This window comes from Martes martes (genome assembly GCF_963455335.1).
Source record: "Martes martes genome assembly, chromosome: 1".
Lineage (NCBI taxonomy): Eukaryota > Metazoa > Chordata > Mammalia > Carnivora > Mustelidae > Martes > Martes martes.
The window spans coordinates 12190089-12217210 of NC_137888.1; the positions used below are offsets into that span (position 1 = coordinate 12190089).

Sequence of the window (27122 nt, forward strand, 5' to 3'; positions counted from 1 at the left end):
GGCGCCGGGGGCGCAGGGCGAGGGAGGTTGCTTCTTACCGGAGAAGTCCGTGAGCGCTGCGATCTCTTTGGAACAGACCAGGACAGTGCAGTAGAAGAGGCGGAGGAGCTGCCCGGGAGGTTCTACCTGCCTACGGGGTCCAGGATGCTGCGCGGGCTGCGGCGCGGGCGATGGGCGCGCGCGTCCAGGCAGAAGCATGGTGCCCGGCGCGACCTAGCGCGGGCGCGGGCCCGGGGCGCGATGGGGGTCCCTGGGCAGAGGGCAGCGTCACATGGCGGGGCGAGTCGTTGGCCTGCGGCTCCGCGGCCCCCCGCCACCTCCCGGCTCAGGCTGCCAGAGCCTGTTCCCAGCGCAGGCCAGCCCCAGCTCCCCAGCAAAGGGGAGGGGGCTGAGAAGTGGGGCGGGGCGAGGAGCCCCGGGAAGGATCCGCGTAGTTTCCCCGAGAGGAAATCTCCGCTGCCTCCCCGCGGCAGGAAACGAGGGGGGGCCGAAGGGAAAGTGCAGCCTTCGCGCGCCCGGCGGCTGCGGGGGCCCGTCCCTGGCGAGCTGCCCGCCGCGGAGGGCGCCCCCAACAGCGCACCAAGGACCGCGCAACTTGAGCGCCTTTCACGCCTGGGTCCCCGCCCCGAAGACCGCCCGGCACCCCTGGCCCGGCCCGCGCTGGCCCGGCGCCAGCCTCGCCCTGGCTGCGGGAGGAGCGCGGCCGGTGCCCGTGACGCACTTTGGAGCCAGCGCCGCGCGTTGAGCCCAAGAGTCCCCGGGGCCGGGCGGAGGCAGGGGCCGTGGGAAGGTGGGGTCCTGGAGGTGTAGGACCCCAGCACTGACGTCCCTGCGACCCGTGTCGCTCCTCGTGTAGAATCACCAAGCACGCAGTTATCCCCATTTCACGGAGGAAGAGACCGAGGCCCCGAGCTTTGCCCAAGCTAACGCAGCCAGGAGAGAAAGGAGAAGGGTTCGGGGAGGGGGGTTTCAAAGCGGGTCAGATGGCTCCAGGGCCGGTTTCTTTCTTCTTGCTCCGACTGCGTTTCCTTTGGGTACTGGTTGTCCGCAGCGCTCGGAGGATTTGACACTGGCCCGGCATAAATAGCACCGAGCGCTAATAATTGGGCTTTGTTTTAAAATGGGCCACCGCATCTTTCCAAACCTCTCCATTACGCGCGGTGTGACCTAGGCCCAGCCGGTGGGCGAGGAGCGGACTACGTGGCCGGGGCTCGGGGATACAGAGGACAAATGCGTGGGAGCGCGTGGGGGCTCGTGGCTGAGCTCGGGGTGCGGGAACCTGAGGCCCCCAGCGACCCAAACCCCGCGGACTGAGCGAGCGTCCCGGCCGGGCGGCGCCGGCGGCAGGGAGGAGGGCTGGGCCGGCGGGCGCTCGGCACAAAGTGTTCCCGAACACCGCGGGGAGGCCCTGCCAAGTTCTCGGCGGGCCTGACGCGGAAACGTAGATAATGAGGCCCAAGGGCGGGACCAGGCGCACTGCCCCCGCCGGCTCCCAACGGCACTGTCAGCGCCGCACAGTGCGGCGGCCGGGAGGCCTGGGGACAGAAAGCCGGGACGCGCAGAGCTACCTGTGGGAGCCTCTAGGAGATGCGCCGCAAGGATCCAGGAGGGCCGGATCACTTGGAACCCCACAGTGCTCCAGCAGGCGCTCCGTCGGAGGAACTGGTATTTCTGGCCCCTTCGTCTCGGTCTGCAGGTGGGGTGGCAAGGGCTAAAACCCAGTCTTTGTTCAGTGGGACCCATTCTACCGGGCACAGCGAATTTAAAATCTGTGTTAAAATACTCAAACTTTGGGGCGCTCGGGTGGCTCAGTGGGTTAAGCCTCTGCCTTGGGCTCAGGTCATGATCTGAGGGTCCTGGGATCAAGCCCCGCATCGGGCTCTCTGCTCAGCAGGGAGCCTGCTTCCCTCTCTCTCTGCCTGCCTCTCTGCCTACTTGTGATCTCTCTCTGTCAAATAAATAAATAAAATCTTAAAAAAAAAAAAATACTCGACCTTTTCTGGGCGCCTGGCCGGCTCAGTTGGTAGAACGTGCAACTCTTGATCTCCAGGTTGTGAGTTCCCGCTCCATGTTGAGTGTGGAGAATATTAATTTTTTTCATTTAAAAAAAAAAGCCCTCAACCTCCTCAATAACTTTTTGACATAAGTATTAGTATGCACTTTCTAGGTTGGGGAAACTGAGGCTGGGAAGGTAGGTAAGGATGCCTAGCACTAGGAGTCACTGAGTAAGTAAGTAATGTAGCTGGAGTCCCAGCCACTCACTTGTGTGGTTTCGGCATGAATTGGTGAGTGCTAGGGGATGTGGGGGCTGGTGCAGTCAGGGAACCTGGCTCCCACAGGGCTGGGGGTGTAGGCATAAACTTGTTTCCCACAGGGCTGGGGGTGTAGGCATAAACTTGTTTCCAGGCACCAGTGTGGGCTCTGTTGCTGACCATGCACACCCATGGTTTCCTTCTCTGTAAAGTCTCAGGCTTGTGACCCTTTAATTAGTTAGTACACGTGAGCTGGGTAAGACAGGGTCTGAAGCTGGTAAACGCTTGGTCAATATTAGTCATTATTGAGCACCTGGGTGGCTCAGTCATTAAGCCTCTGCTTCCAGCTCATGTCATGATCCCAGGGTCCTGGGATTGAGCCCCGCATCCGGCTCCCTGCTCGGCGGGAAGCCTGCTTCTCTCTCTCCCTCTCCCCTTGCTTGTGTTCTCTCTCTCTCTCGCTGTCTCTCTCTGTCAAATAAATAAAATCTTTAAAAAAATATTAGTCATTAATACAGACAGACAGTGACTGGAGAATCATAAACTAGAAGGGGACACAGAACAGAAGAGAGGGGGAGCTGAGTGATAGTAAAAAATGTTTTATTGGCATATAGTTGACTTACTATGTTTTGTTAGTTTCAGGTACACTACATAGTGATGGGACAATTCTCTGTATTAAAAAATGCTTGTCACAATAAATATAGTCCCACCTGTCACCATATGTTGTCACAGTATTATTGACTATATTCCCCATACTGTCCTTTTCATGTCCATGACTGATTTATTTTATAACTGGAAGTCTGTACCTTTTATTTATTTTTTAAAAGATTTTATTTAGGGGCACCTGGGTGGCTCAGTGGGTTAAGCCTCTGCCTTCAGCTCAGGTCATGATCTCAGGGTCCTGGGATCAAGCCCCGCATTGGGCTCTCTGCTCAGCAGGGAGCCTGCCTCCCCCCCACCTTTGCCTGCCTCTGCCTACTTGTCTCTGTCTGTATTTATAAATAAATAAAATCTTTAAAGAAAAGATTTTATTTATTTATTTGTCAGAGAGAGAAAGCACACACAAGCAGGGGGGAGCAGCAGACAGAGGGAGAAGCAGGCTCCCCGCTGAGCAAGGAGCCCACTGTGGGACTCCATCCCAGGTTCCTGGGATCATGACCTGAGCTGAAGGCAGACACCCTACTGACTGAGCCACCCAGTCATCCCAAGTTTGTACCTTTTAATCCCCTTCACCTACTTCCTTCATCCTCTCAGACCCCTCCCTTCTGGCCACCATGAATTTGTTCTCTGTATTTATGAGTCTGTTTCTGATTTTTAGTTTGTTCATTTGCTATTTTGTTTTATTTTTAAGGCAAGATGGATAGGAAAGATGGGAACAGTTTGCCAAGAAAAAACTAGCCAAACCTAGGTGTTTGGGAGGGTGAACATTGTAGAGAAAGGGACCTGTGGGGCACCTGGGTGGCTCAGTCGGTTAAGCATCTGACTCTTGATCTCAGCTCAGGTCTCCATCTCAGGGTCGTGAGTTCAAGCCCTGCTTTGGAGCCTACTTAAAATAAAAAAGGGAGGGAGGGAAGGGGGAGAGGGAAGAAAGGAGCGAAGGAAGGGAGACCAGCTGTGTGAAACCCAAAAGGAGCATAGTTCCGTGGAAGAATGGAGAGAAGTCTAGAGCAGACAGGGCAGAAATCAAAGGGCGGGGCATGGTGATGTGGAGAGGTTGGAGCCAGAGCTCAGGGATCCAGAGACTTCGGTGAGCACTTCCATCCTTACCCTAAGTCCTTGGGAGCATTCCTATCTTTATCCTAAGCCACCCAAAGGTTGTTAGCAGATGAGTGAGGTGATCAGGTGTGTGTTGGTAAAAGATTGGCTTGGCCGCTGAGTGTCACTGGACTGGAGGGGTCAAATGTGGGTCCAGGATTTTATACCCAAGAGAAGTGAAAGCAAGGACTCAAACAGATACTTGTAAGACAATATATTCTGCAACATTATTCACAATAGCCCAAGGGCAGAAGCAACCCCAGTACCCATTGTCAGATGAGTAGATGAACAAAATGTGGACTAGTATTCAGCCAGAAAAAGGAATGATTTCTGATTCCTCCAAACATTATACGAGGTGAGACAAGCCAGACACAAGATGATAAACACATGTGAGTCCACTTACATGAACTATCTAGAAAAGGCAAATTCATGGAGACAGAAAGTGAATTGGAGGTTACTAAAAGATGGGAGAATGGAGAATTAGTGCCTAATGGGTCCAGAGCTGTTGTTTGGGGTAATGAAAAAGTTCTGGAAATAGATAGTGGAAATGGTTGCCCAACATGGTGAATGTAATTAACACCACTGAATTGTACCCTTAAAATGGCAAATTCTATAGGTTTTTACAACTTCAGAAAATTTATAATGTAGTATTCATTTCCTTTAGGTCATTTCCTGTCCATAGAGTTTTTATGGTACCCCAGAGTTGAGGTGTTTGACTATAATATTTAGAGAGAGGGGAATGAGGGCATAGGCAGTAAGTGGTTTCCATTTGGTGGGGACCCAAAGGGACTTGGAAGTGTGGGGTCCAGAAGAGAAATGACCTTTCCCACCAAGCCCGGCAAGAGGGCTCCTGAAATGTCACTTCTCACGGCGGCCCTTTGAGACAGGTACTACCTAGGATCCAGCTACATCATTCTCGCTGGCCTAGTGCAACATGAAAACTTGAGGTTTCTTTTCCAAGAATTATGAAGAATTTCAAGAGAGCGACAGCAGAGCCTGTGAGCCAAGTGTGGGCTCTTTGAGCATGTGGTCTGGAGCAACGGCAAAGGTCATGTCCCCGTGAAGCTGGCTGTGATGCTACGATTGTCTCTAGATCTCAGACATGGAAACTGACCACACAAACCCCTGCACATCATTTGGGGCAGAATCTGAAGCTTTCTTAAACAGCGAAGACACAGAAATCCGGGATGGATGCTGGTATGGAGTAAAAGTGTTCCTTTCTGCGGGGTGGCACCATTGTGTGGTCCTTGCACACCGGTGTGAGAAGTGCCTCTATACTGGCCACCTCCATTCTGTGTAAGAGACATCCTTTGCAGGACATGGTTAATCCCATGCTTTTCCCCCCTACCCCGTCCTCTTTTGATGCAATCCTGTCCATTCTTTCCAGCTCTAAGGGACATGCCTCTTCTTCACCTTTTTTGAGACCCTGGCTCCTTCCCTTTCCGCAGAGCCAATCCTATATCGGAGGCTGTGTTTTGTGCTGCGTGCTCGGACTCCAGCCCTGCACCTGACCTCTGTCTCCTACGCCATCAAGGTAAAGTTCTGGCCTTTCAGCGAAGACAGGCGGCAGCCATTCTCAGAAGACACAAGCCACCGTTTGTCAGCCTCAAAGAAACCAACCTTTCAGCCCATGAGAGTGAAGCCGAATGTTGTCCAGAGCTAAAAAGGCTTATTTTTAGAAAGCAACAAACGGTGGTTTGTTTATAGAGCTGGCACCAAAGAGCGACATCAAAAGCAAAGAGCCTGCTCACTGAGGACTGAAGGCTGGGGAGGCACTAGGAAGGTTGTGGGGGGCGGATGTTGGCCCTGAAGCCTATGGAAGGAGGACTTTAAGAATATGCCAACTGATGTCTGTATGGCAGTCCATCCAAGGTCAAAGGCATCAACGGCAATAGTGTTCACTCTGCCACAAGCAGAAGCATTTGACCTCCCTGCCCTCATTTTCCGCACATGCAAAATGAAAAGCTTGGGCTGTAAAGTCCGTTTGGGGCTCCAAAAGCCCATAACCTATTTACATTAGATGCAGGATTTCAGGAAATTGGGCTAAATCTGTATGAGTCCTCGAGCTCCCTTGATGTTTTCTCAAATGCAGTGTTTCATTCATTTCTGTTTAGGCTACCAGTCCGTTTCGATGCCAATCATATTTTTCTCTTTCTAAAAGAAGAATGCAATGCAAGCAAACTTCTGGGGGTTCTTGGAGCACTGGGAACGAGTGAATTCTGATCCACAGGCGATTCCAGGGTGAAAATTCCCAGAGCTGTTTCTGAAGGAGAGCCCACGCTTCCGTCTCAAGAATAGAAGGTTCTGGGTCCGCACAGAAGCTCCAAGGTTGCTCCCTACTGCCTTCAGCAGACACTGCAGGGAGCTGGGTCTGCCTGAGAGAGACCCGAGTCTGCTCCAGAGACCCCTACCTTCCTCTCCGTCCTCTTGTCTTCTCGTCCCTTCCCTGCTGGGGCCCGGGGAACCTTCCTACCCAGCTGTCTGCCATCAGAAAGGAGAGCGTGCTGATGGAAGGAAGCTCCGTGGTATGTTGGAAAGAAGCACTCGTAGCTCTGAAAACCAAGCTTGCCCTGCGGGCTGGCAGAGCGTAGGGCAATGGCTAGTTGTATGGGTCCTGCGGTCAGAGCTCAGGCACCGCTGTTCGAATCCCAGCGCTTGTGTGTGGATAGTGGTGCCGTTTAGAGCTAATCTAGCCGAAAGACTAGTCAGAGTAGAAGCCTCATCGATGGTAGCCGAGAAGATAAATATAGGCATTTTATGGGAGAGTTAGTATATTATTTTTATTAAGCCTAAGACAGTGTTTGATTTCCATTTGAACCACTGGGACTGTCCCTGTGACCAAATAGGCTTTCCTTTCTTAGGTAAGGATGAAGGTAGTTTCCAACGTACCCATCTCAATGACAGTGGCCCTGGTCCCCTCGTGGGACACTGGAATGGGTTTTAATACCATATTTTGTTTTCCTTTTCCTGTGAACTGGCCAGCACACCGTCCCTCATCCTGGTTTTTGAATATTCTCCTTTTCTCCCCACCTCTGGTCCACTTCGTCAGTCTCCTCAGAGCTGGCTCACCTCCTCCCCCTCTTTCTCTGCCCAGAATGGTCCCTGTCCCCCCAACCCACTGTGATACACCCGAGTTCTTGACACTGGCTTTCCTCCAAAATGGCAGCCAAACCCGACGCCACCTCCAGAACTTTTTCATCTTGCAACACTGAAACTCTGTCGCCATTAAACACGAGCTGTCCAGTCACCCCTCCTTCCGGGACCTCACGAACACTATTCTACCTCCTGTCTGTATGAGTTTGACTACCTCAGGTGCCCGTGTAGGTGGGATCATCCAGTAGCTGTCCTTTTGTGCCTGGCTCGTTTCACGTAGCATAACGTCCTCAAGATTCATCCGTGTTGTAGCACGTGTCAGAGTCTCCTTCTTCTTCAAGGCCGGGTGACATTCCGCCCGTTGTATGTACGCATTACCTTACCCTCTCTAGGGACTTCGTCTCTCCCCTAGAGAAGAAAAGGGAATGGCCACGCACATGCCCAGTTGGTTTCCCTTTGGCCAGCAGCGGTAAAAACCCTTCAGCAAAAACCCCAGGAAGGGGAGCGCTCGGCTGGGGGGCCCAGGACTGTTGCAGAGGCGCCGGGGAAGGGAGACCCCTACAGCTTCCCGAAGTCCAGCTCCTGCACACCAGGCGAGGAAATGCCACAAGGATCTGTCACATGGCGCCCTCTGTAGGTGAGAATCTCAACTTATGTCAGTAATGGTGACAGGAGCCCAGGAATTTAAAAAATGATTATTTATTGTGGTCTAATATGCATAAGGTAAAATTTACCATTCTAGCCATTTTTAAGTACAGAGCTGATTGGTCTTCAGTACATCCGTATGGTTCTGCAACCATCCCGTCCATCCACCTCCAGATCTTTGTCAACCTCAAAAACACGTTAAGCACTAAGCCTCCATTTCCACTTCCCTCCGTCCCCGGCAACCATCATTCTACTTTCTGTGTCTATGACTTTGTCGACGCTCGGTATCAACCAGTATTTGTCCTTTTGTAACTGGCTTATTTCACTTAGGATAGTGTCCTCAACATTCAGCTATGCTGTAGCAGGTGTCAGAATGTCCCTCCTTTCTGATGTTGAACGATATTCCATCGTATGGATATATCACATTTTGTTTATCCCGTCATCAATCCATGGACACTTGGGTCATCTCTTGGCTATGGCGAACAATGCTGCTATGAATACAGGTGTATGCCAAAAAAATTTTTTTTAATTTAAATGGTCATTCCCAAGAAAGAGTGTACCAAAAGGAAAAAAAAAAAAAAAAGAGTGTACCAAAAGGAAAAAAAAAAATTCAAAGTCCGTTGTTAGGAATGAAGAATCAACAAAAGTGAGTTCCGATTAAGGACACAGAGTAGAGGTTGCAGAACTTGGCTCATGGTGCCCTTAATGCCTCGTTGGTTTTTCACAGAACCTCTATGTCAAAACAAAAACAAGAACAAAAACCTGAACTGCTCTGTTGATTAAGTAGCTAGAGCCAAACTTAATAAAAAGTATTTATGCTCCAACAATTTATTGTTTGGGAGACAATACGTGTTTATTGAAAGGAAGTATTTTTAACGTATTCTTATGTAACTGGTGTAGGAAAGATGTTAGGGTTTGAAGCCAACAGCCAGGAAGAATTCTTGAGACGTCTTTGGTGCAAAAAGATGGTTTTATGAAAGCACGGGGACAGGACCTGTGGGCAGAAAGAGCTGCACTGGGGTCATGAGGAGTGGCCCGTGATATACTTGCAAGTTGGGAGGGGTTTAGGGAAAGCCAAAGTCTCTGAGGAATTTTGGAAACAAGCAATACAGCCTGATGTTGAAACCATGAGCTACCTTGAGTTAGTAGTTTGCAACAGATGTCAGGAATTGCTGTATTTCCTTTACCTTATAAAAATATTCCAACTCGTGAGTCTCCTGTGGCATTCTCAGTTCTTTGGAACCCCAGTTTGGGAACCGTAAACCCAGACACTTCAAATACAGTGAAGACCTCACCTTGTTAGTTCAAGGGCTCCGTGAATGGTTCCCCCACCTGACTCTCCAGCTGAACTTGACTGCACGCACACCAGCCCCTGTGCTGTTTCTGGAGCTCTCTGATCACCCTCCCGCCTCAGGGCCTTTGCATTTTCTGTAGCTCCTACCAGGAATGTTCTTTCTTCATGGGTTGTCATGGCTTTTCTCCTTAATCTTTCAGCGTCTGCCCTTCTCTGTCCACGCCAATCACCATGACCTACTATAGGTATCTTCAGAGCACTCACGGCCACTTGCCTGCCATTCTATCCGTCTTCCTGCACTCTGGGTGATTTGCCCAAAACAAGCCCCTCTGAAAATACAGTTAGGTCGGAAATTAATGATCCTGGAATGGGAATGCCATTACATCCTAAAATGGTAATGGGGATGTAATTCAATGTTAACGAATGCACAAAGAGGTAAACTGAAACATAAAGACCAATGACAGTAAAGGAAATAATGCAGATGTGCAACATTGTCACAATTTAAACCAGCAAGCCAGGGATGCTCTGAGAGGGGATGTGAGTGGAGGAGAAGATGACAGTGTTGCAGCACTGAGCTGCTGGGAGACCTCAAAATCCAGAAGGCTTCTGGGCATGTGAAAAAATTTCTCTACCTCCTGAGGGAGGAAGCACAAAGTCCCATTGCTAAGGGCATACGTACCAGGGCCGGGAGGGATTTGTGGCCATATTCTGCAATCTACCGCACCATCTTTTTCCTTTGGGTTTTTGGTGCCCCTTATTCTGTGACAGATATTTGGTCCAGTTGTTTCCATTAAAGAGTACTGATTCTAGGGGTGCGTGCGTGACTCAGTTGGTTAAGTGTCTGCCTTTGGCTCAAGTCATGATCCCAGCATCAGGCTCCCTGCCCAGCGGGGAGCCTGCTTCTCCCTCTCCCTCTGCCTGCCACTCCGCCTACTTGTGCTCTCTTTCTCTCTCTCTGTCAAGCAAATAGATGAAATCTTAAAAAAAAAAAAAAAAAAAAAAGTAGTGATTGTAAAAACTACTTAAAACTCCCTCTCCTCCCACTCTCTCTTTCTGCCTCTCATACACACACACACACACACACACACACACACACACACACACACACACACGGTCCACCAAACATTCTCCCTTCCTTCTGGAGGTTTTATGGTACATTATTATCACTAAGCAGTCTTCTACAATTAAATTTAAATGGCTAATTGAGACCATTCTTCCACCACTGATTAGGGCAGGGGTGGGGCAGCGCTGTCTAAGTATTCGGGATAATATTTATTTAGCCTCCCGAGTGTTCTGGGCAGACTTGGTGACCTTACCAGTTCCTGTAGCTTTCTTGGCCACTGCTCCTATGACACCCACAACAACTCTCTGTCTTGTGTCAGGAACAGCAAAATAACACAGAGGAGGATAGTCAGAGAAATGCTCAACACACGTGGGGTTGTCAGCAACTATATCAACAATGGCTGCATCACCAGATTTTGAGATAGTGGGGCCATCTTCCAGCTTCCCGCCCCGCCTGCCCCCCACCCACTCCAACAGCAATCAATCTCTTTCAGCCCAGCACACTTGCAAGCAGTGTGAGCTGTGTGAGAATCCAGCATAGGTGCACAGCCAGCACTGATTTGGTCTGGATGGTTCGAGATAATCACCTGAACCATGCAACCAGCTGCTTGCCTTGGTGGGTCATTTTTGCTTTCACCAGACAGGTTGCTATAATGAACATTTTTTTTTAAAGACTTTTATTTGACAGAGAGAGAGAGAGATCACAAGTGGGCAGAGAGGCAGGCAGAGAGGGGGGAAGCAGGTTCTCTGCTCAGCAGGGAGCCTGATGCGGGGCTCAATCCCAGGACCCTGGGCTTAACCCACTGAGCCACCCAGGCGCCACCCATAATGAACATTTTTGACAGGGGCATTCTTGGCATTGAAGTCCTCGTTTTCCCCAGGAAAAGCTGGAGAGTCTCTCAAGAATTCATGGTACATTTCAACACACTTGACTTCAGTTATAATGTTCACTGGAGCAAAGGTGACCATCACGCCAGGTCTGAGAACACCAGACTCCACTTGGCCCACAGGGAGAGCACCAATACCTCTAATTTTGTGGATGTCTTAGAGGGCCAGACCAGAGGGCTTGCCAATTGAATGAGTTGTGGCAGAATGTCATGCGGATTTTCACGTAGCATGGTCCCACTGGCATTGCCATCTTTATGGGTGACTTTCCATCCCTTGAACCAAGGCATGTTAGCACTTGGCTCCAGCATGTTGTCACCATTCCAACCAGAAATTGGCACAAAATGCTACTGTGTCGGGGTTGTAGCCAACTTTTCAAAAAGGAGGTGTTGACTTCCTTAACGATTTCCACATACCTCTTCTGGCTGAAGAAATTCCTCTTGTTAATATCAGTAATTAGTTGTTTCATGCCCAGTGTGCAAGACAGAGGGCATTCTCATGGGTCTGCCCATTCTTGGAGACACCTGCTTCAAAGTCACCGACACCAGCAGCAACAATTAGGACAGTACAGTCAGCTTGAAAGGTGCTGTGATCACATTTTTGATAAAGTCTCCATGTCCTGGGGCATCAATGCTGGTCACGTAATACTTGCTGGTCTCCAGTTTCCATGGAGAGATATCAATGTTGATACCAGCTTATTGTTCAACTTTCAGCATACCCAAGCCCCAGGCATCCTTGAAGGGCTCCTTTCCCATCTCAGAAGCCTCTCTTTAATTCTTCAATGCTTCTCTTGTCGATCCTAACTCATGTGTCGATCAGATGACCGGTAGGGCGGACTTGCCTGATCTACGTGTCCAGTGATGATGGTGTTGATGGGAACCTTTCCTTTCCCATCTGGCTTAGCTTCAGCAGTGGTTTTCACAACACCTGTGTCCTAATGGCAAACCCATCGCAAAATAGTGGTGCCATGTTTCTTGTGCGTCAAGTTGCTAAATAGGCAGAGGTCTTCGTTTCAAATAAACTTTTTGGGATGGAATATTCCAGACTTACAGAAAAGTCAAAAAGAGAGGGATTCTGTACATTGTCACCCAGTTTCCTGTAATATCTGTACTTTGCATGCTTATATGGTACATTTGTTAAAACTAAGAAACCTCATTGGTACACTGTTACTAAGTAAAGCCCAGACTGGATTTACGGTTCACCAGCTTTTCCCTTGAGGTCCTTTTTCTGTTCCAGGATCCAGTCCAGCGTATCAAAGTGCATTGTGTTGTCATGTCTCTCCGGTCTTAACTGATCTGTGACAGTTTCCAAGTCTTTCTTTGTTTGTCGTGACCTTGACAGTTTTAAGGTACAGGTGATGTATTTTTTTAGACTGTTCTTCAATTTGGATTTGTCTGAAATCTTTCATGTGATTGGGCTGAGCTTAAGGGTTTGGGAAAGGATACTGCAAAGGTGATGTCCTTCTCATTTATCACATCAAGGGTACATGATAGCAATGGAACTTATCACTGGTGATGTTAACCTCGACCACTCAGTTAAGGTAGTGTTGGCCATGTTTCTCCACTATGACTCACCAATTTCCCTCTAATCTAATCTTTGGAAGTTATTCACTAAGTCTCCACTGGTGGGGGTGTGTGTATATGAGTTAAGCTCCATTTCTTGGAGCGGGGAATACCTACATATATTATTTGGATTATTTTTGTAAGAAGGATTTATAAGGAAACTTACTTTGTAAGGAAGGTTTTCTCCCCCATTTATTTATGCAATCATTTTTTAGATCAGTATAGACAGGTATATTTGTTTTATACTGTAGATGATAATCTAATACTATTTTCATTATTTTGTCACTCAGATTATTCCAGTGGGAATTTTTCAGGTTGGTTCCTGTGTCCCTTTGACTTATTCCTCTCTCCCTCCACATCCCCCCCATTTTTTCCTCCCGTGTTTTGTACTTTATGATGCTATGAGATGCTCCAGGCTCATTTCATGTGCGCTCTCTCCCAGCCATAGAATCAGCCACTTCTCTAGGGAGTCCTGGTTCCTTTTATTTGCTAATGATATTAAAAACCAAGATCAGGGGCCCCTGGGTACCTCAGTCAGTTAAGCATCTGCCTTTGGCTCAGGTCGTGATCCTGGAGTCCTGGAATCCAGTTCCATGTCAGGCTCCCTGCTCAAGGTTGGGGTAGGGGGTGAAAGGTATCTGCTTCTCCCTCTGCCCCTCCCCCTCATGCGCGTGCATGTGCACATGCGCGCTCTCTCTCTCTCTCTCTCTCACAAAAATAAATAAAATCTTTAAAACAAAAACAAAAACAAAAACCAAGATGTGGGCACCAGGTGTGGTAATTACTACCGGAGTGTCCCTACTTTTAGGTCCCATCAGTGAACAGAGCTAAGAAATGTATGCGTATGTGTCAACCAACCAAGCAGAATACACGTGTTCATGTACTTCTGTATCTATCCATCTCTGCTTATACTCAGCTAACCATGAGATCATACTGATGTCTCTAATTCCAATCCAGTCCCACGGGGTTCTTTCTACCCCAGCCTTCCTGGTTGTATGTAACTTTCCTCTCTGATGGTGGGAAGCCTGGCCCGCATTATCCCCCATCCATTTACTTATTTGTTCAACCCCAGGATACACACAAAGCATTTTGGGAGTTGTTAACCCATACTGCCATGACATGGCTCTGTTTTGAGTCTGTGTTCTATTCCCCTGCACTATTTGTCTTGTCTTTTACCATTACCAGTGTAATTTGATTATTAAAACCTTGAATATGTCTTCGTGCATGATAAGGAAGGCCCCATTATTCTTTTCGACTTAATCATTCACAGACTTTTATTTTTCCATACAAAGTTATCAGGATTTTTTGAGTTTCTTAATTTTGATTGAAATGGCAGAGGTTTTATAGCTTGATTTAGGATGAGTTAAAGATTTACAAACGTGAAGACATTCTTCTAGAAACATAATATGGCTCTTTATTCAGTTAGAAAGTCTTTCACAGTGTTCTCCTTAACCATGCTGTACAGTATTTTTTAGTTTAATTCTGAGATAATTCCGTGGTTTTCACCCTCTTTGTGAATGGTGTCCTGTTTCCTACTAGTTTTTTTTTTATAAGAGAGCATTTTTATTTATTTTTATTTATTTGTCATTTAAATTCAATTAATTCATATGTAGTGTCTTATTAGTTTCAGAGGTAGAGTTTAGTGATTCATCTACTATATTTTTAAACTAGCTATTGCTAAAATAGAGGTGATGACATTGAGGTGGTAATTTGATCTCACTTCTGACAACCTTGTGCAACTCTAGTTAGTGTTTCTGTTGAATTTTCTAAGTAGATGACAGTTTTATCTCTGTTAATTCTTTCATATTTTTTGTTGTTGTTGTTCTTACCTCATCTCATTACCCAAGACCTTTAGTAATAGATAGCAGCACAGATAATGGGCATCCCTGTCTTTTCTATTGTTCTCCGTCACAGTTCAAGTGCACCAACAGTTTTTCTATTACACATGATGGTTGCTGCAGGCTTATTGTACATACAGTCATTATCAAGTTAAGGAAGATTTTTCTATTCCTAGTTTTATGGGGATTTTAAAAATCATAGAGATTTTTTTCAAATGTATTTTTTAAAAGATTTTATTTCGTTATTTCAGAGAGAGAGAGAACACAAGTGGGAAGTGGGAGGTAGGGAAAGAGGGAGAGGGAGAAGCAGTCTCCTCGATGATTGGGGAGCCTGACACAGGGCTCAATCTCAGGACCCCAGGATCATGACCTGAGCCGAAGGTAGATGCCTAACCAACTGAGCCACCCAGGCACCCCTCGAATGTTTTTTCCATCTATTGAGATAATAATTGGCTTTTCTGCTTTAATCCATTAATGTGGTAAATGGCATAGACTTGATATTAAGCCATCCTTGTATTTTTTGTTTTTTAAGGATAGGGTTGGTTCAGGTTAGCTAATATTTTATTTACACACGTTTATGTCCCTAAGTGAAATAACCCCATCATTTTCTTACTTTGTATTATCTTTAGCTAGTTTTGCATTTAAGTTGTATTAGCCTCATACAAGATGTTAGGATGCTTTCCTTCTCTCTTGTTTTATGGACCAAACTGAGTAAAATAGAGATTATCTGTTTCCTAAAATATTGCTACCATTTACCTGAAAAATCATCTGTACCTTGAGAAAAATTAGATTATCATGTGATTTTATTCAATGTCATTTAATTTAATTTGATTCTTTTATTTATTCATTTTATTTAATATAATTTTCCTTTATTTAATGTCATTTAATTTAGTTTAATTAATTCTATTGAAACTTTCTGGTGCCTTTTGTGCCAATTTTGGTATTTTTGCCCTTTTCCAGAAATATATCTGTTCCTTTTTGTTTTGAAAGTTTTTGAGAATAGTTGTTTATAATTTTTTTTATTATTTAAAATCCTGCCATGGGTTTGTTTACTTAACCTGAAAAACAAGAACAGGGGCACCTGCGTGCCTGGATGGCTCAGTGGGTTAAAGCCTCTGCCTTCCGCTCAGGCCCTGGTCCCAGGGTCCTGGGATTGAGCTCAGCAGGGAGCCTGCTTCCCCCTCTCTCTCTGCCTGCCTCTCTGCCTCCTTGTGATCTCTGTCTGTCAAATAAATAAATAGATAGATAAAATCTTAAAAGAAAAAAAAAACAAGAACAAACAGCTTTTGGAGTCTGGATATTATTCAGCTGTTGTTGTTACTGTTGTTTTTTCATTCTCTTTGTAATCAGTTTCCCTCCTTGTTTTTGCTTCTTTTCCCTTCTTATTTCTTTGGCTTGTTTCTGTTCTACTTTTTCCGGTTCTTGATCTGAACATGCATTATTAATTATTAGCTCATTTGTTTTCAATTGTTCTTGATTTCTGATAAAAGTATTTTAAGCTATAAATTTTCCTTCTAGCACTATGCCCCTCAGACTTTCATATATAAAGTGTTCATTTTGCTACATTCCAAATCTTTCATAACTTCCCATATGCTTCCCAAGGATTACTTAGTAAAAGCTCCCCCCCACACCCCCAGCCTTTTGGGGTTTTAAAAAATCTATCCTCGGGGGCGCCTGGGTGGCTCAGTGGGTTGGGGCCTCTGCCTTCGGCTCAGGTCATGATCCCAGGTCCTGGGATTGAGCCCCGCGTCGGGCTCTCTGCTCAGTGAGGGGCCTGCTTCCTCCTCTCTCTCTCTCTGCCTGCCTCTCTGCCTACTTGTGATCTCCGTCTGTCAAATAAATAAAATCTTAAAAAAAAAAATCTATCTTCTTATTATCAAGGTTAAATTTTATTGCTTGGTGTTCAGACATGGTCTGTAAATGTTTTTGGTTTTTTTTGTTTGTTTGTTTTGTTTTTTGTTTTTTTAGTTTATTGGGACCTCCTTTTTGGCCTAGAATGTGGTCAATTTTTATGACTTTCATATTACTTCAAAAGAACACATATTCTCTGTAAGTATAAAGTTCTATTACTACCTATCAATTTGAGTGCATTGTTATTCAAATTTTCTATATTTTCTCACATTTCTGTGTAATGATAAGATGCTAGGCTGGTCTCCATATCTTTAAAATTTATCATTTGATATTTTACTATCTAAATTGGATATGAATTCTGCTACATTTTGCAGTTCAAAGAATAGGGCTGTCAATTCAATAACCTAGTACTTTGAGTGGTCTGGTCTAAGACCATTGTCACTAACATATTTATTGAGGACTAGACTCTTGTATGTATTGTCCTGGTAGAATCAGTGCATCCTTCCTAAATGGGTTTGGAAGTCTATTTTTAAAAACTGAGTCATGTCCCCCAATTATAAAATGTGACATATGGGATAACGGCTGGAGTTCACACGCAGATTCACGCACCATGTTCAGAAGCTCCTCTCGTCCTGCCGTCTTCACGTCCCACCACCCCCGCTCCCATTCCCGTTCAATGTCGCAACTACTAGAAATTCATTTTGGGGGTTGTGATCTCCAGGTGTCCTCTTTTAAAGTATAAAAATATTTTCACAAGTTGGCTACAAATCGCTATTATTCTCCCACTTCTAATAGTGAATGTATCAGATTTCTCTGTTTTCTGGTGGCTGGCTAGAGATACTTTTGCAAGGGAAGAGGTTATGGGGGAAGGACGGGGATGAAGGTGGACTAGCACAGGGAGGGAACCGCAAAAAGGAATACTACGGAGGGGCGTTTTCCAAGGAGGTGACCTCTGGGAGAGCTGCTGCAGCGGGGGCTTTGGGAAGATGGGGGCAGCAAGAAGGTGCTGGGCATGCAGGCATGGGGAAGCGGGCAAGCAGAGATGGGACTTGGGGGATTCAAGAGGACAAGCTTCATCTACCTCAGTTTTTTATCAAGACGAGCCTCGCACTTACAGCTCATTTATACTATATTGGACAAGAGGGCAACATCTTCTACTTTTCTTCAGTTTTGCTTTAGAGAAGAAAAGAAGGCAAATTTTATGCTCCTGTTTTCTTCTTTGCTTTATTGTCATTTCAGTAAGAAGCCCCCAGGGATCTAACCTGGATCATATTAATGTGACGTGTTTATTTGTCAAATAAATTCATTTGCAATTAGCAGAAGGCCCTTGAACATATCACCTTGGGCTCATGGCTGAATTCTTTATTGCTGTTGAATTTGCCAGATAGGTCATGTTCTCAGTGATACTTTAAGTCCCTTGGGGGTAGGTATACTGTGTTACCCTTTTTTTTTCAATCTATTACAGCTGGTTGTATCATGCAAAGCACACAGCAAATATTGGTGGATATTGGTGTTTTGTTGACTTGAACTGAGAAATTGTAGGTTTGCTTATCTTTTCTAGCTTATATACACAGTGTCCTTCACCTGAGTCAAAGTGACTGTCTTTAAAAAAATACTTCTATTTTGTTCACTGCTAAGGAAGCTGATGATGGAACTGTCTTGATCTCAATTAAGGGCTGCACTAAAACATTCATCACCAAAGAGAGAAAAACTTGCATTAGAATGAAGAAATTCCATATCTCTCCTCTCTACGTGAATGCATTAGCAAGCTTTTATCCAGATGAAATAATACAGGGTAAGCCATCTTGATAACTTTTTCTTGTGTACAGCAATGTCTACCTCTCACCTTCTGAGTGTCTGCAATAAACATGCTTTAATATGAACTTGATAGGGGCTCTGATTCAGTTTCTCCTTTTATCCCTTTTCAGAATTTGGAATTAAACTTCTAAGACTGAAATAGAAGACACACACACACACACACACACACACACACACACACACCAGTTGTGAGTAAGAAGTGTTGTGACTAGAGATGAATTGGTTGGCTGTTAGAGGTTGGACACTTCCCTTGGCTAATTCACTACAGTCCAGGGGCCAGTTCACAAGGTTGTAGACTCAAAATCCTGCATCCTGAGGCTTTTTGATCCAAGAGACAAACTTTTAGAATAGGCTGACATTAACCAAGACATTTACTTATTCAATAAATATTTATTGAACCTTGTGTTCTAGGTAGTGAGAGTAGCACACAGAACTTTGTTTTGAGTGTACATTTTAATAAAGGAGCTTGACAAACAAGTGAATATCTAAGACCACCGCTGGTATTAAAGGCAATAAAGGATGATAGAAGAGGATAAGAAGAAGGGGAGACATGGATAGGAAGAGCCCACATGAAATGAAGGTATGAGTCATGTGAGGTCCGGGCAGAGTTTTAGGGAAAACAGCAAATGCAAAGACTTCTGAGTGGATACCAGCCTGGTACATCATGAAAACAGCGGTGTTTATCATCAGTAGACTAGAATGTTCTTTGGGGCAAGTCATGCCCTTTCCCTCCATGCAGGCCTCTAATATAGAAAGCCATGTCACTACCTGGAGGTTGTTCGATAAGCCTGATATCTGAACGAGTGGGGTTAGCTAACTGGTGTCAATAATTCCCAGCATCAGGCTGGTCTGAAGCATCTAGTCATGTTCCTGAGCTATGCCTCACCAGGCATATCTCTGGATAAGGCTGGATTGGGCTGGGACAACCTTTTTTTTTTTTTTTTGGCTTTTAAACTGAGGACAGTAACTGGAGTTAGGATAAACTGTATGAGTGTTTCCAACACTTATTAGCTGGGTAATACTGGCACGTTCCCTCACCCTCTCTAAGTCTTTGTAAAGAGAGATGATGATTTGCCCAAGGTCACACAGGCAGAAACTAATTATAGGGCTTCTGATTGTTTCATCTCTTTCCCTGCTGCCTCTTTGGGGTCACCCTGGTTGCAAACAAAGTTGGTGGTTGGCAATTAACCACAGAAGAGCACCAGTGCAGACAATTAAGAGTTAAGTCTCTCTCTACTGATTAGAGTGTTGCCCTTTACAGCTTGAATTTTGAGCATATCTTTGTCTCTTAATACCGCCACATCAGCTTAAATCTGCCATTCGGACTCCATCTGACTTGCCCACAACACAGGCATTTCCACGGGTGCCCTCACCTTGCGGGGTCTGAGGTTCAGGTTCAACATGTGGGCTTTTTTTGTTAGAGACTCTAAATCCCAACAGGCCGCAAGAGGCCACACTAATGGATGTTCATTACACATGTGTTTACAGAACACAGGACGATATTACCTCAGACTAGGAGACAACCTCACGGAGAATTCCAGGAATCACCAAATCACTCAATTAAGGAGCTGGTTCATGATTTATTTAAACACATAACCAAATATTGATGAAATTGTATTAAGAAATGGACCAGTCTGTTTTTACTCATTCATTTAAACCTCTATTTTATTGCAAATCATTTAATGCGGCTCTCAAGTCATTGACAGCTTACAAAACACGGGACTTGACTTTCCGTCAAAGCAGTTTTTCATACACTGCATCACTTTCTCAGCTGGGGCGGGGGGCAGGGGACAGCCCGGGAGACTAGGTAGGGCTGGCTCTGCCGGCTCCACTTCAAGGATGGGAACTTGGATGTGGAGGCGACTGTACTGTCCAAGAAGGGTTTTCCAGAAGTAAAGCGTCTCCTCGCACTTGCTTGGCCAGAAGGGTTCACGTCCTCCCATCAATTTGAGGAAGACTGGGATGGAGGCCATTGTGGGGCTGCACCCCACCAGACAACCCATCTGGTTCGGGCTGTGACACAGGGCGCGGTCCGAGTTAGGGGCACCCGCACGACCCTCGGCCTGGGTGGTCGAGGAAGGATCTTCCGCCCAAGACCGCCTAGTATTTAGCCAGGGGCATCCACCCTCCCGGCCAACTCGCAGGGCCTCAAATAGGCAAAGCAACCAATCCCACTGCTTGTCAAGCAAGTTTTTCTGCTGGCAGCATCAGGGCGCCGTCAGGTCAAGAACTGATCCTAGTGGGCAGCCGCGACGCCCGGGAGCTCGGGCTCTCGGGGAAGGGAGGGCCCCGGGGCTCTCTACGCGCCGAGAACCCTCGGAAGGCCTGCGGGGGCTGGAGGGCTCCTCCTCACCGCGGCCGGATGGGATTGCCATGGGGTGTCCGCTCGTCGTAGGAAGCGAGCCCCCGGCGGAGACCGGCAACAGGAGAGAACTGGGGACTCAGAGCCTGCGTCACCTCCACCTCCCCTACGCGAACCTGCTTCCGGCTTTCCTTCAGGCCCCGCCCCTCCCCGCCCCACTACCCGCCCCTTCCGCCAGCCCCGGCCCGTGCATTCCCGCCCCTGTCACCGCCCCCCTCGTAAGGCCCGCCTCTTCCGGCGCACGTCTGGACAGGGACCCCGGGAGGCGCTACATCGTTTTCCGCGGGTCCCTTGCCGGGTCGCGGTGTGTGTGGATCCCGGTGCGCCGTTGCGCTCTCGGCCATGGGGGTCCCCAAGAGGAAGGCCCCCAGCGGCCAGGACGGCGCGGGTCCCCGCTTGGGCGCAGCCAAGCGGGCCCGCTCCGAAGAGCTCACGGGCGTGCGCTTCAAGGCTCAGCTGCGGGACCCGAAGGGCGCCGAGCCGGGTGAGTGCGGGGCCAGCCGGGGCGGGGAGCACGTGCGAGCGAGGCGGGTCCCGGCCGCGGCCCTGTGCCAGGCTCAGCCTTCCCATGTGTAGCTGTTCGGTCCCGAGCCAGAGCCGGGCCTCAAGGGAAAACCGAGGCCGCGGCGCTTGGGCCTCCTGAGTCCCGGGGGGCCGGGGCCGCTGTAAGGCCGCGCGCTGCGGGTTCTTCCTTACCCTGGGCTGTCGGGGACGGCCAGAGGGCCGCCTTGCTCGGTTGTGACAGTTCCACGGGACTGCGCGCCTCCCGTGGCCAGGCAGCATCCCTCAACAGGCCCTAAAACTTTTCTTATTGCAGTTGTCAGGGAAGCAAATACTCACCTTCACACAACGAACGGTCCTTAAACTACTTACCGAGTCTCAACTGTGAGCTCGGGGCTGCTCAGTGAGGCAGTTTGCTACTTCTCCGGCCATCAGCGCTGTTTTCAGTAGCTTTGACCCTCCAACTCTCACGCTGATCTGATGACAGGTAATAAAGCTACTGCCTGAAGCCCCACAAGGACTTGCCAGTTGACCAGGATTGGACTAGTGACCAAGATGAAGCCGATTCTGTAATTTTGCGTTCTGAAAAGTGTGATGACCCTTCCTCACAGCTTCCTGTAATCCATTAGGAAGTAATGTAGGTTAGGAGAGAATAAAAGCGCAGTTGAATATGCCAGTTTGGGGAGACACTGGTACTCCGTGAGAATAAGACAGTAAGAGTGTCTCTCAGGTTAAGCTGATGGCCAGAATAGCCCCAGTTAATAACTTGTCTTCCGTACATTTTGCTTTTAAACATTTGATGTCTGCAACAGGAAGCCAGTGCTATGAAGATGATACCTGCTTTAGCTCAGAATTATACATTTCATTCATTTATTTATTCATTATTTACTAGGGGCTGTTATTTGCTAGGTAGAGATAAAATGATGAGTAAAAATTCAGACAGGTGCTTCTGTTATGGAGCATATGACTAGTCCAGTAGGGAAGATGGATGTCAGTCAACAAAGTCACATAGGAAGGGGCGCCTGGGTGGCTCAGTGGGTTAGGCCCCTGCCTTCAGCTCAGGTTGTGATCTCGGGGTCCTGGGATCAATCCCCTCGTCTGGCTGTCTGCTCAGCGGGGAGCCTGCTTCCCCCCACCCCCCGCCTGCCTCTCTGCCTGCTTGTGATCTCTCTCTCTCTGTCAATAAATAGAATCTTTAAAAAAAAAAAAATCACACAGGAAGATTTCTAAGTACCAGTCCTCCAACCTGGTGTCTTCGGGCCTCAGACCTAATCTGGGAGATCAAAGAAGTCTCCCCAGAGGCAGTGGCTTTTCAGTGGAGTTGTAGGATGGGGTAGGAACAGGGACCGGAACTTTTGTGGCAGAAGAAAGAGCATGCTTAATTATTTAAAAGATTGTATTCATGTACATATTCATGGTTTTGCTCAGAGAGCTCCATGGCCTTCGGTTGCTTCATTTGAATAGGTTTCCCATGGAAACTCATGTTGACAGGAGATGGGTACAGAAGAAGTCGTTGGAAGATGGGGCAAAACTGAAGTCAGAAGGTGACAGGTGGTGAATCCCTTGAATGAGGCTGTGTTGCATTGGTCTTTGAATCTGGTCTCTGTCTTGGATTCTCTTTCCCTGTTGATATGTTCTCATAACTTCCTGTGTTGAGATCTCCTGTTGGAAGAGGAAATGACAGATGTCAGGGTTTTGTTTGCATCCATTGTTATTTTTGTGTTGTTCTTTTCCCAGCTTTATTGAGATATTATTGATATAACTGATGAAAGTTTAAGGTATACAGTAGGCCGCTGACACCCATATACTGTGAAATGATTACCACAATAAGCTTAGTCAACACCTCCATCCCCTCACATAACTACTATTTTTTGTGTGCTATAGCATTCAAGATCTACACTCTGAATAACTTCCTAGTGTATGATACAGTACTGTTAATTATAGTTGCCATGCTGTACGGTAGATCCCCAGAACTTACTCATCTTACTATTTTTTAAGTAAACTCTACCCCCAATGTGGGGCTCAAACTCACAACCCCGAGATGAAAAGTCACATGCTCTACCTACTGAGCCAGCTGGGCGCCCTAGAACTTACTCATCTGATAGCTGGAAGTTTGTACTCTTTGACTCAGCCCTGGGCAACCACCGTTCTGCTCTCTTTTTCTTTTTCTTTTTCTTTCTTTTTTTTTTTTTTTTAAGATTTTATTTGTCAGTTTCAGAGAGGGAGAGAGAACCAGCACAGGGAGGGGCAGAGGGAGAGGGAGAAACATCCCGCTGAGCAAGGAGCCCAGCGTAGGGCTTGATCCCAGGACCCCGGGACCATGACTTGAGCTGAAGGCAGATGCTTAACCGACTGAGCCACCTACGCGCCCTTCTGCTGGCTTTTTCTATGAGTTTGGCTCTTTTAGGTTCCCCATATAAGTAGAACATCCAGTATCTGTTTATCTCTAACATATTTTGCTCAGTGCTCTCAAAGGTCCATATGTGTGTTGCAAAAGGCAGAATTTCCCCCCTTTCCAGGGTGAATAACATTCCATTGTATGTAGATCTACATATAGATCTAGATATACCACATTTTCTTTATCTCTTCTCTGATTTTACCCCCATGGGGTGGGAGGAGAGCTTCAGGGTTAGATTGGTCAAGACCCAGAGGGTGCCCAGAAGCGATCAATGGCAGCTTCAGGGAGGATCACTGCATCGAGAAGGGTTGGGTTCTAAAGCAGTTCCTTTGAAAGCTGTTGCCTGTTCCCTCACTGGGGATAGAGAAAAGGCCGAGTCAGAACCCTCGCTGTCCCCGTCTCCACATCGCTGTCGTGTTCTCCCTGCCAGTAAGTGGCAGTTCTAGTCGCCTGGATGCTCCTGCTGGACGTCCGCCTCTAGCTTGTGATTGTTGCTCAGGAGATGGTCCTTGTTAAATTGGAACATTACTCTTATTTCAGCCTTGGAAGCGTTTGTCGCTGCTGCCAAGAAGCTACCTCGAGAAGACGTGTATGACGTTGTGGAAGGCTACATCAAGATTTCTGTTGAGTGCGCCGAGCTGTTCCAGCTCCTGAGTGGGGAGAAGCGACCTGAAAGTGAAGTAGGCTATTCCTTACCTGGCTTGCTGAAGAGGAGAAAAAGTTCATGCCACTATTGTGTTAAGCTTGAGGGAGAGGGATGTGATCGAAATTTCCAGGACGTTACCAGCTTTCTAGAGAAGACAGTGCTTTGTGCCTGTGCTGTAGGAATACATTGAGTTTTGCATCATGACTTCATAAAGCATTTTAGTGGAAAGCGCTCACCTCTTATTGGTGAATGATACCAGGAGGAAGGATCATAGATTCTTACTCTAAATGCACTTGGTTTTGACATAGTTTGTTTTTAAGTTATCTCTGCACCCAATGTGGGACTCAAACTGGCAGCCCCAAGATCTGGAGTCGCGTGCTGTACCGACTGAGCGGGTCAAGTACCCCCTTGATGTGATTTGCTTTAACAAAGAGGAAATAGATAGAAACTGTGTGTTGTGGTTGCAGACACATATTGAGTTGACTGTGGTTTTCTGGTTCCAAAGAGGTTCAAAATTCGGGATTTTTTTTTTTTTAAGATTTTATTTATTTATTTGACAGACAGAGATCACAAGTAGGCAGAAAGGCAGGCAGAGAGAGAGAGAGGAGAAAGCAGGCTCCCTGCTGAGCAGAGAGCCCGATGCGGGGCTCGATCCCAGGACCTGGGATCATGACCTGAGCCGAAGGCAGAGGCTTTAACCCACTGAGCCACCCAGGCGCCCCAAAATTCGGGATGTTTATGAACCTGTTGCGATCTCAGGGTTATTGCTGTAAGGCTGTAGACCTGAATATCCCCAAAGTGGTGAGGCCTGGCCACGAGTAGAAATTTTGTCTTTTCATTTCATTTGGCTTAATTGTAAGCGAGCAAGTCTCTGTTTAGCTGGACAGTGGGAGCTAGACTGATTCCAGAGCCCGGGGTCTTCAGAGCCGGCTGCTAAACTGCCACCTTCCCCCCTCTGGCTCAGGATCTGTTGAAGGTTTTAAAGTGTCTGTGGCTAAGACAAGAGGAACATAGGTACCGAGGCAAAAAACAAAGGAACTGACTGGTAAGCGTTTCAATTCTGTCTTTGCAGATGCTGCTAATATTCCAGGTTTTTGAGGCCATCCTGTTGCGGACAGCAAGCGACCTTTCCCATTTTCACGTTGTGGGGACCAACATCGTGAAGAAGCTGATGAACAATCACATGAAGCTCGTCTGTGAGTCCCTGTATGCCTCGGGCTACAGGTAAGTTGCCCTGCTATGGCAGGACTGGCCGCGGGCCCGGTCTGCGTTCAGCTGTCCCGGAGTGCACTTGACCTTCCCTCCACTCGGAAAGCAGAGCTGAGCGGTTCCTGAGGCCCTCAGGGTGGTGGTTCTGCCCCTGCCACCCCTGTGGACCGGCCTCTCACTGTCGCCGACTCCTACTGTGCGTCCGTCCCCCTCCTACCCTGCTGTCTCCTTGCTGTCGTGGGAACCCGTGACTGCAGACATTCTTTCCACCGTCCTTCTGCCCGGTGGTTCTTTGTGGTGACCTCTTGCTCCCTTTCCACTTCAGGGCTTCGCAGTGAGCAAGCGTCGTCTCCGGGAGTCCTTGTTTCATCACCTCCCCCATCCACTGTCCCTTTCTGTCTGCCGGTTTGTGGACAGAAGTATCTGTTTGTAGGTCTGTTTGTGCAGCTGGACATTTGACATAATCCTCCATGTCCGTCCGTTGACTGTCTGTTTCTGTCCACTCGAATGCAAGGGGCGCGCAGGTGGGGGCCTTGACTGTTCGAGAAGGTGCAGTTTTCCACTACCTAAAACAGTGCCTGGAGTGTGGTGGGTGCGCAGTAAACCACGGATGCCGGGTGGCCGTTGAATGGAAAGGCCGCTGAGAGCTTGCTGTTGGAGATGCGCACCGCGGAGAAGTCTTCCCCTACACCCTGCCTTTGCGGGGGCTGAGCTGCCGGGCGCCCGGTTATAGGACGATTTACTGCAGAGAGAAACTGCCATCTTCTTTGTATCATATTTTGTATTCTTGGATCCTTGTCAGACCAGTTTTTAAGCTTTATTTGGAGATTTTGTTAAATCGTGTTGTTTTTGTTTTTGTTTTTTTAAAGCACGTCCTCGTGTCTCTTTCTTTCCTTTTTCTGGCTTGGGCATGGCAGACCACACAACCAGGAGCACAGCTGACCTTGTACTTCTGCTGTCCCTAATATGCCTGATTTCCTTGTCCCTCTGCAGGATGGCCCGAGCCTGTCTGAACCTGATGGCTGCCATGGTGACCCAGGGTCCCGAGGCTGCCAGGGACGTCTGCAGCCATTTTGATTTGAATAAAAAGACCTTGTACAGCCTGGCGTCCAAGAGGGATTCCAAGGTGAGGAGCTCCAAGCATCTCGTATTTCCCATGTATTTCCTTTTCCCTTTGGAGGGCCACAGTGGTTTGTTTGTTGTCCTTTCTCTGGCCTTGGTCCCCACGTGGGTGGAGTAGGAGACCAGTAGTGTGCAGAAATGTATGGCAGAGCCTGAATGACAGGGACATCTGAGGACAGCGTCTCTGGGGGCTCAGCCTTGCGGTGCTTGGCCTGTGAGCATCTTCACGGAGTAAAGGAAATCATCTCCATGTGCCTTGTGGCGTGGACCCTGTGGGGTGTCCCAGTCCTGTTCCTATTCTGTCCACTTCGGAGAAATCCCTTGGAAGTTTAAGCCAGTGACATCATCCAAGAGGACATTTATGACTTTTTAATGTTTCCCACATCTCCCATCAGTAAGTCTGATGACTGGGTGCTGGAATTTGCCAAAGAGAACAGAAGTTTTCAGGAGAGCCGTTAACAAAAGAAGTTTCTGGATAGCTCTAGAAGTTCCACTTGGGTTTAGAAAGGTTCTCGAGGAGCACAAGTTTGAGGACTCAGAAACTGGAGAGAGGGGCCACGTGCTGGCTGCAGGTTGTCTCAGGCCTCGCTGCTCGCACGGCCGTGCGGGGAACAGCCGGGGCCCCCTCTCCCACCCCCCCTTCCCCAGCACAGATAGCAGACCTACAGCCAGCCGACCGACCGCCAGCCTGTCTGCTGAGGTGGAGAAGCCCGCTGGCGTAATTTACTCCCGCGCCCTGTCCTGTCACTCTTCAGGAAGTTAGTAAGTTTCCACTCTGCCAGGTACTAGACTGGAAGTTAATCCTCGTAACGCCGGTAACTTTCCTGGC

The 27122-nt window shown here is 47.6% G+C and overlaps 2 protein-coding genes across 3 annotated transcripts in view; one reads left to right on the top strand and one right to left on the bottom strand.

Moving 5' to 3' along the window:
• Positions 1-604, bottom strand: part of EVA1C (eva-1 homolog C) — a 69586-nt gene extending 68982 nt beyond the window's left edge. Inside the window, exon 1 of one of the 2 annotated variants that reach the window (XM_080824697.1) lies at positions 39-604. In XM_080824697.1, the coding sequence (XP_080680823.1) occupies positions 39-198 (160 nt within the window). In that variant the 5' untranslated portion in view covers positions 199-604. The remainder of the gene's footprint in view (positions 1-38) is intronic. The other variant, XM_080824698.1, reaches the window with a different exon arrangement.
• Positions 605-20664: 20060 nt separating this feature from the next.
• URB1 (URB1 ribosome biogenesis homolog) overlaps positions 20665-27122 on the top strand; it is a 68270-nt gene continuing 61812 nt past the window's right edge. Inside the window, exons 1-4 of the mRNA XM_080824333.1 lie at positions 20665-20901; positions 23857-23996; positions 25035-25186; positions 26165-26297. Coding sequence (XP_080680459.1) covers positions 20760-20901; positions 23857-23996; positions 25035-25186; positions 26165-26297 — 567 coding nt within the window. The 5' untranslated portion in view covers positions 20665-20759. The remainder of the gene's footprint in view (positions 20902-23856; positions 23997-25034; positions 25187-26164; positions 26298-27122) is intronic.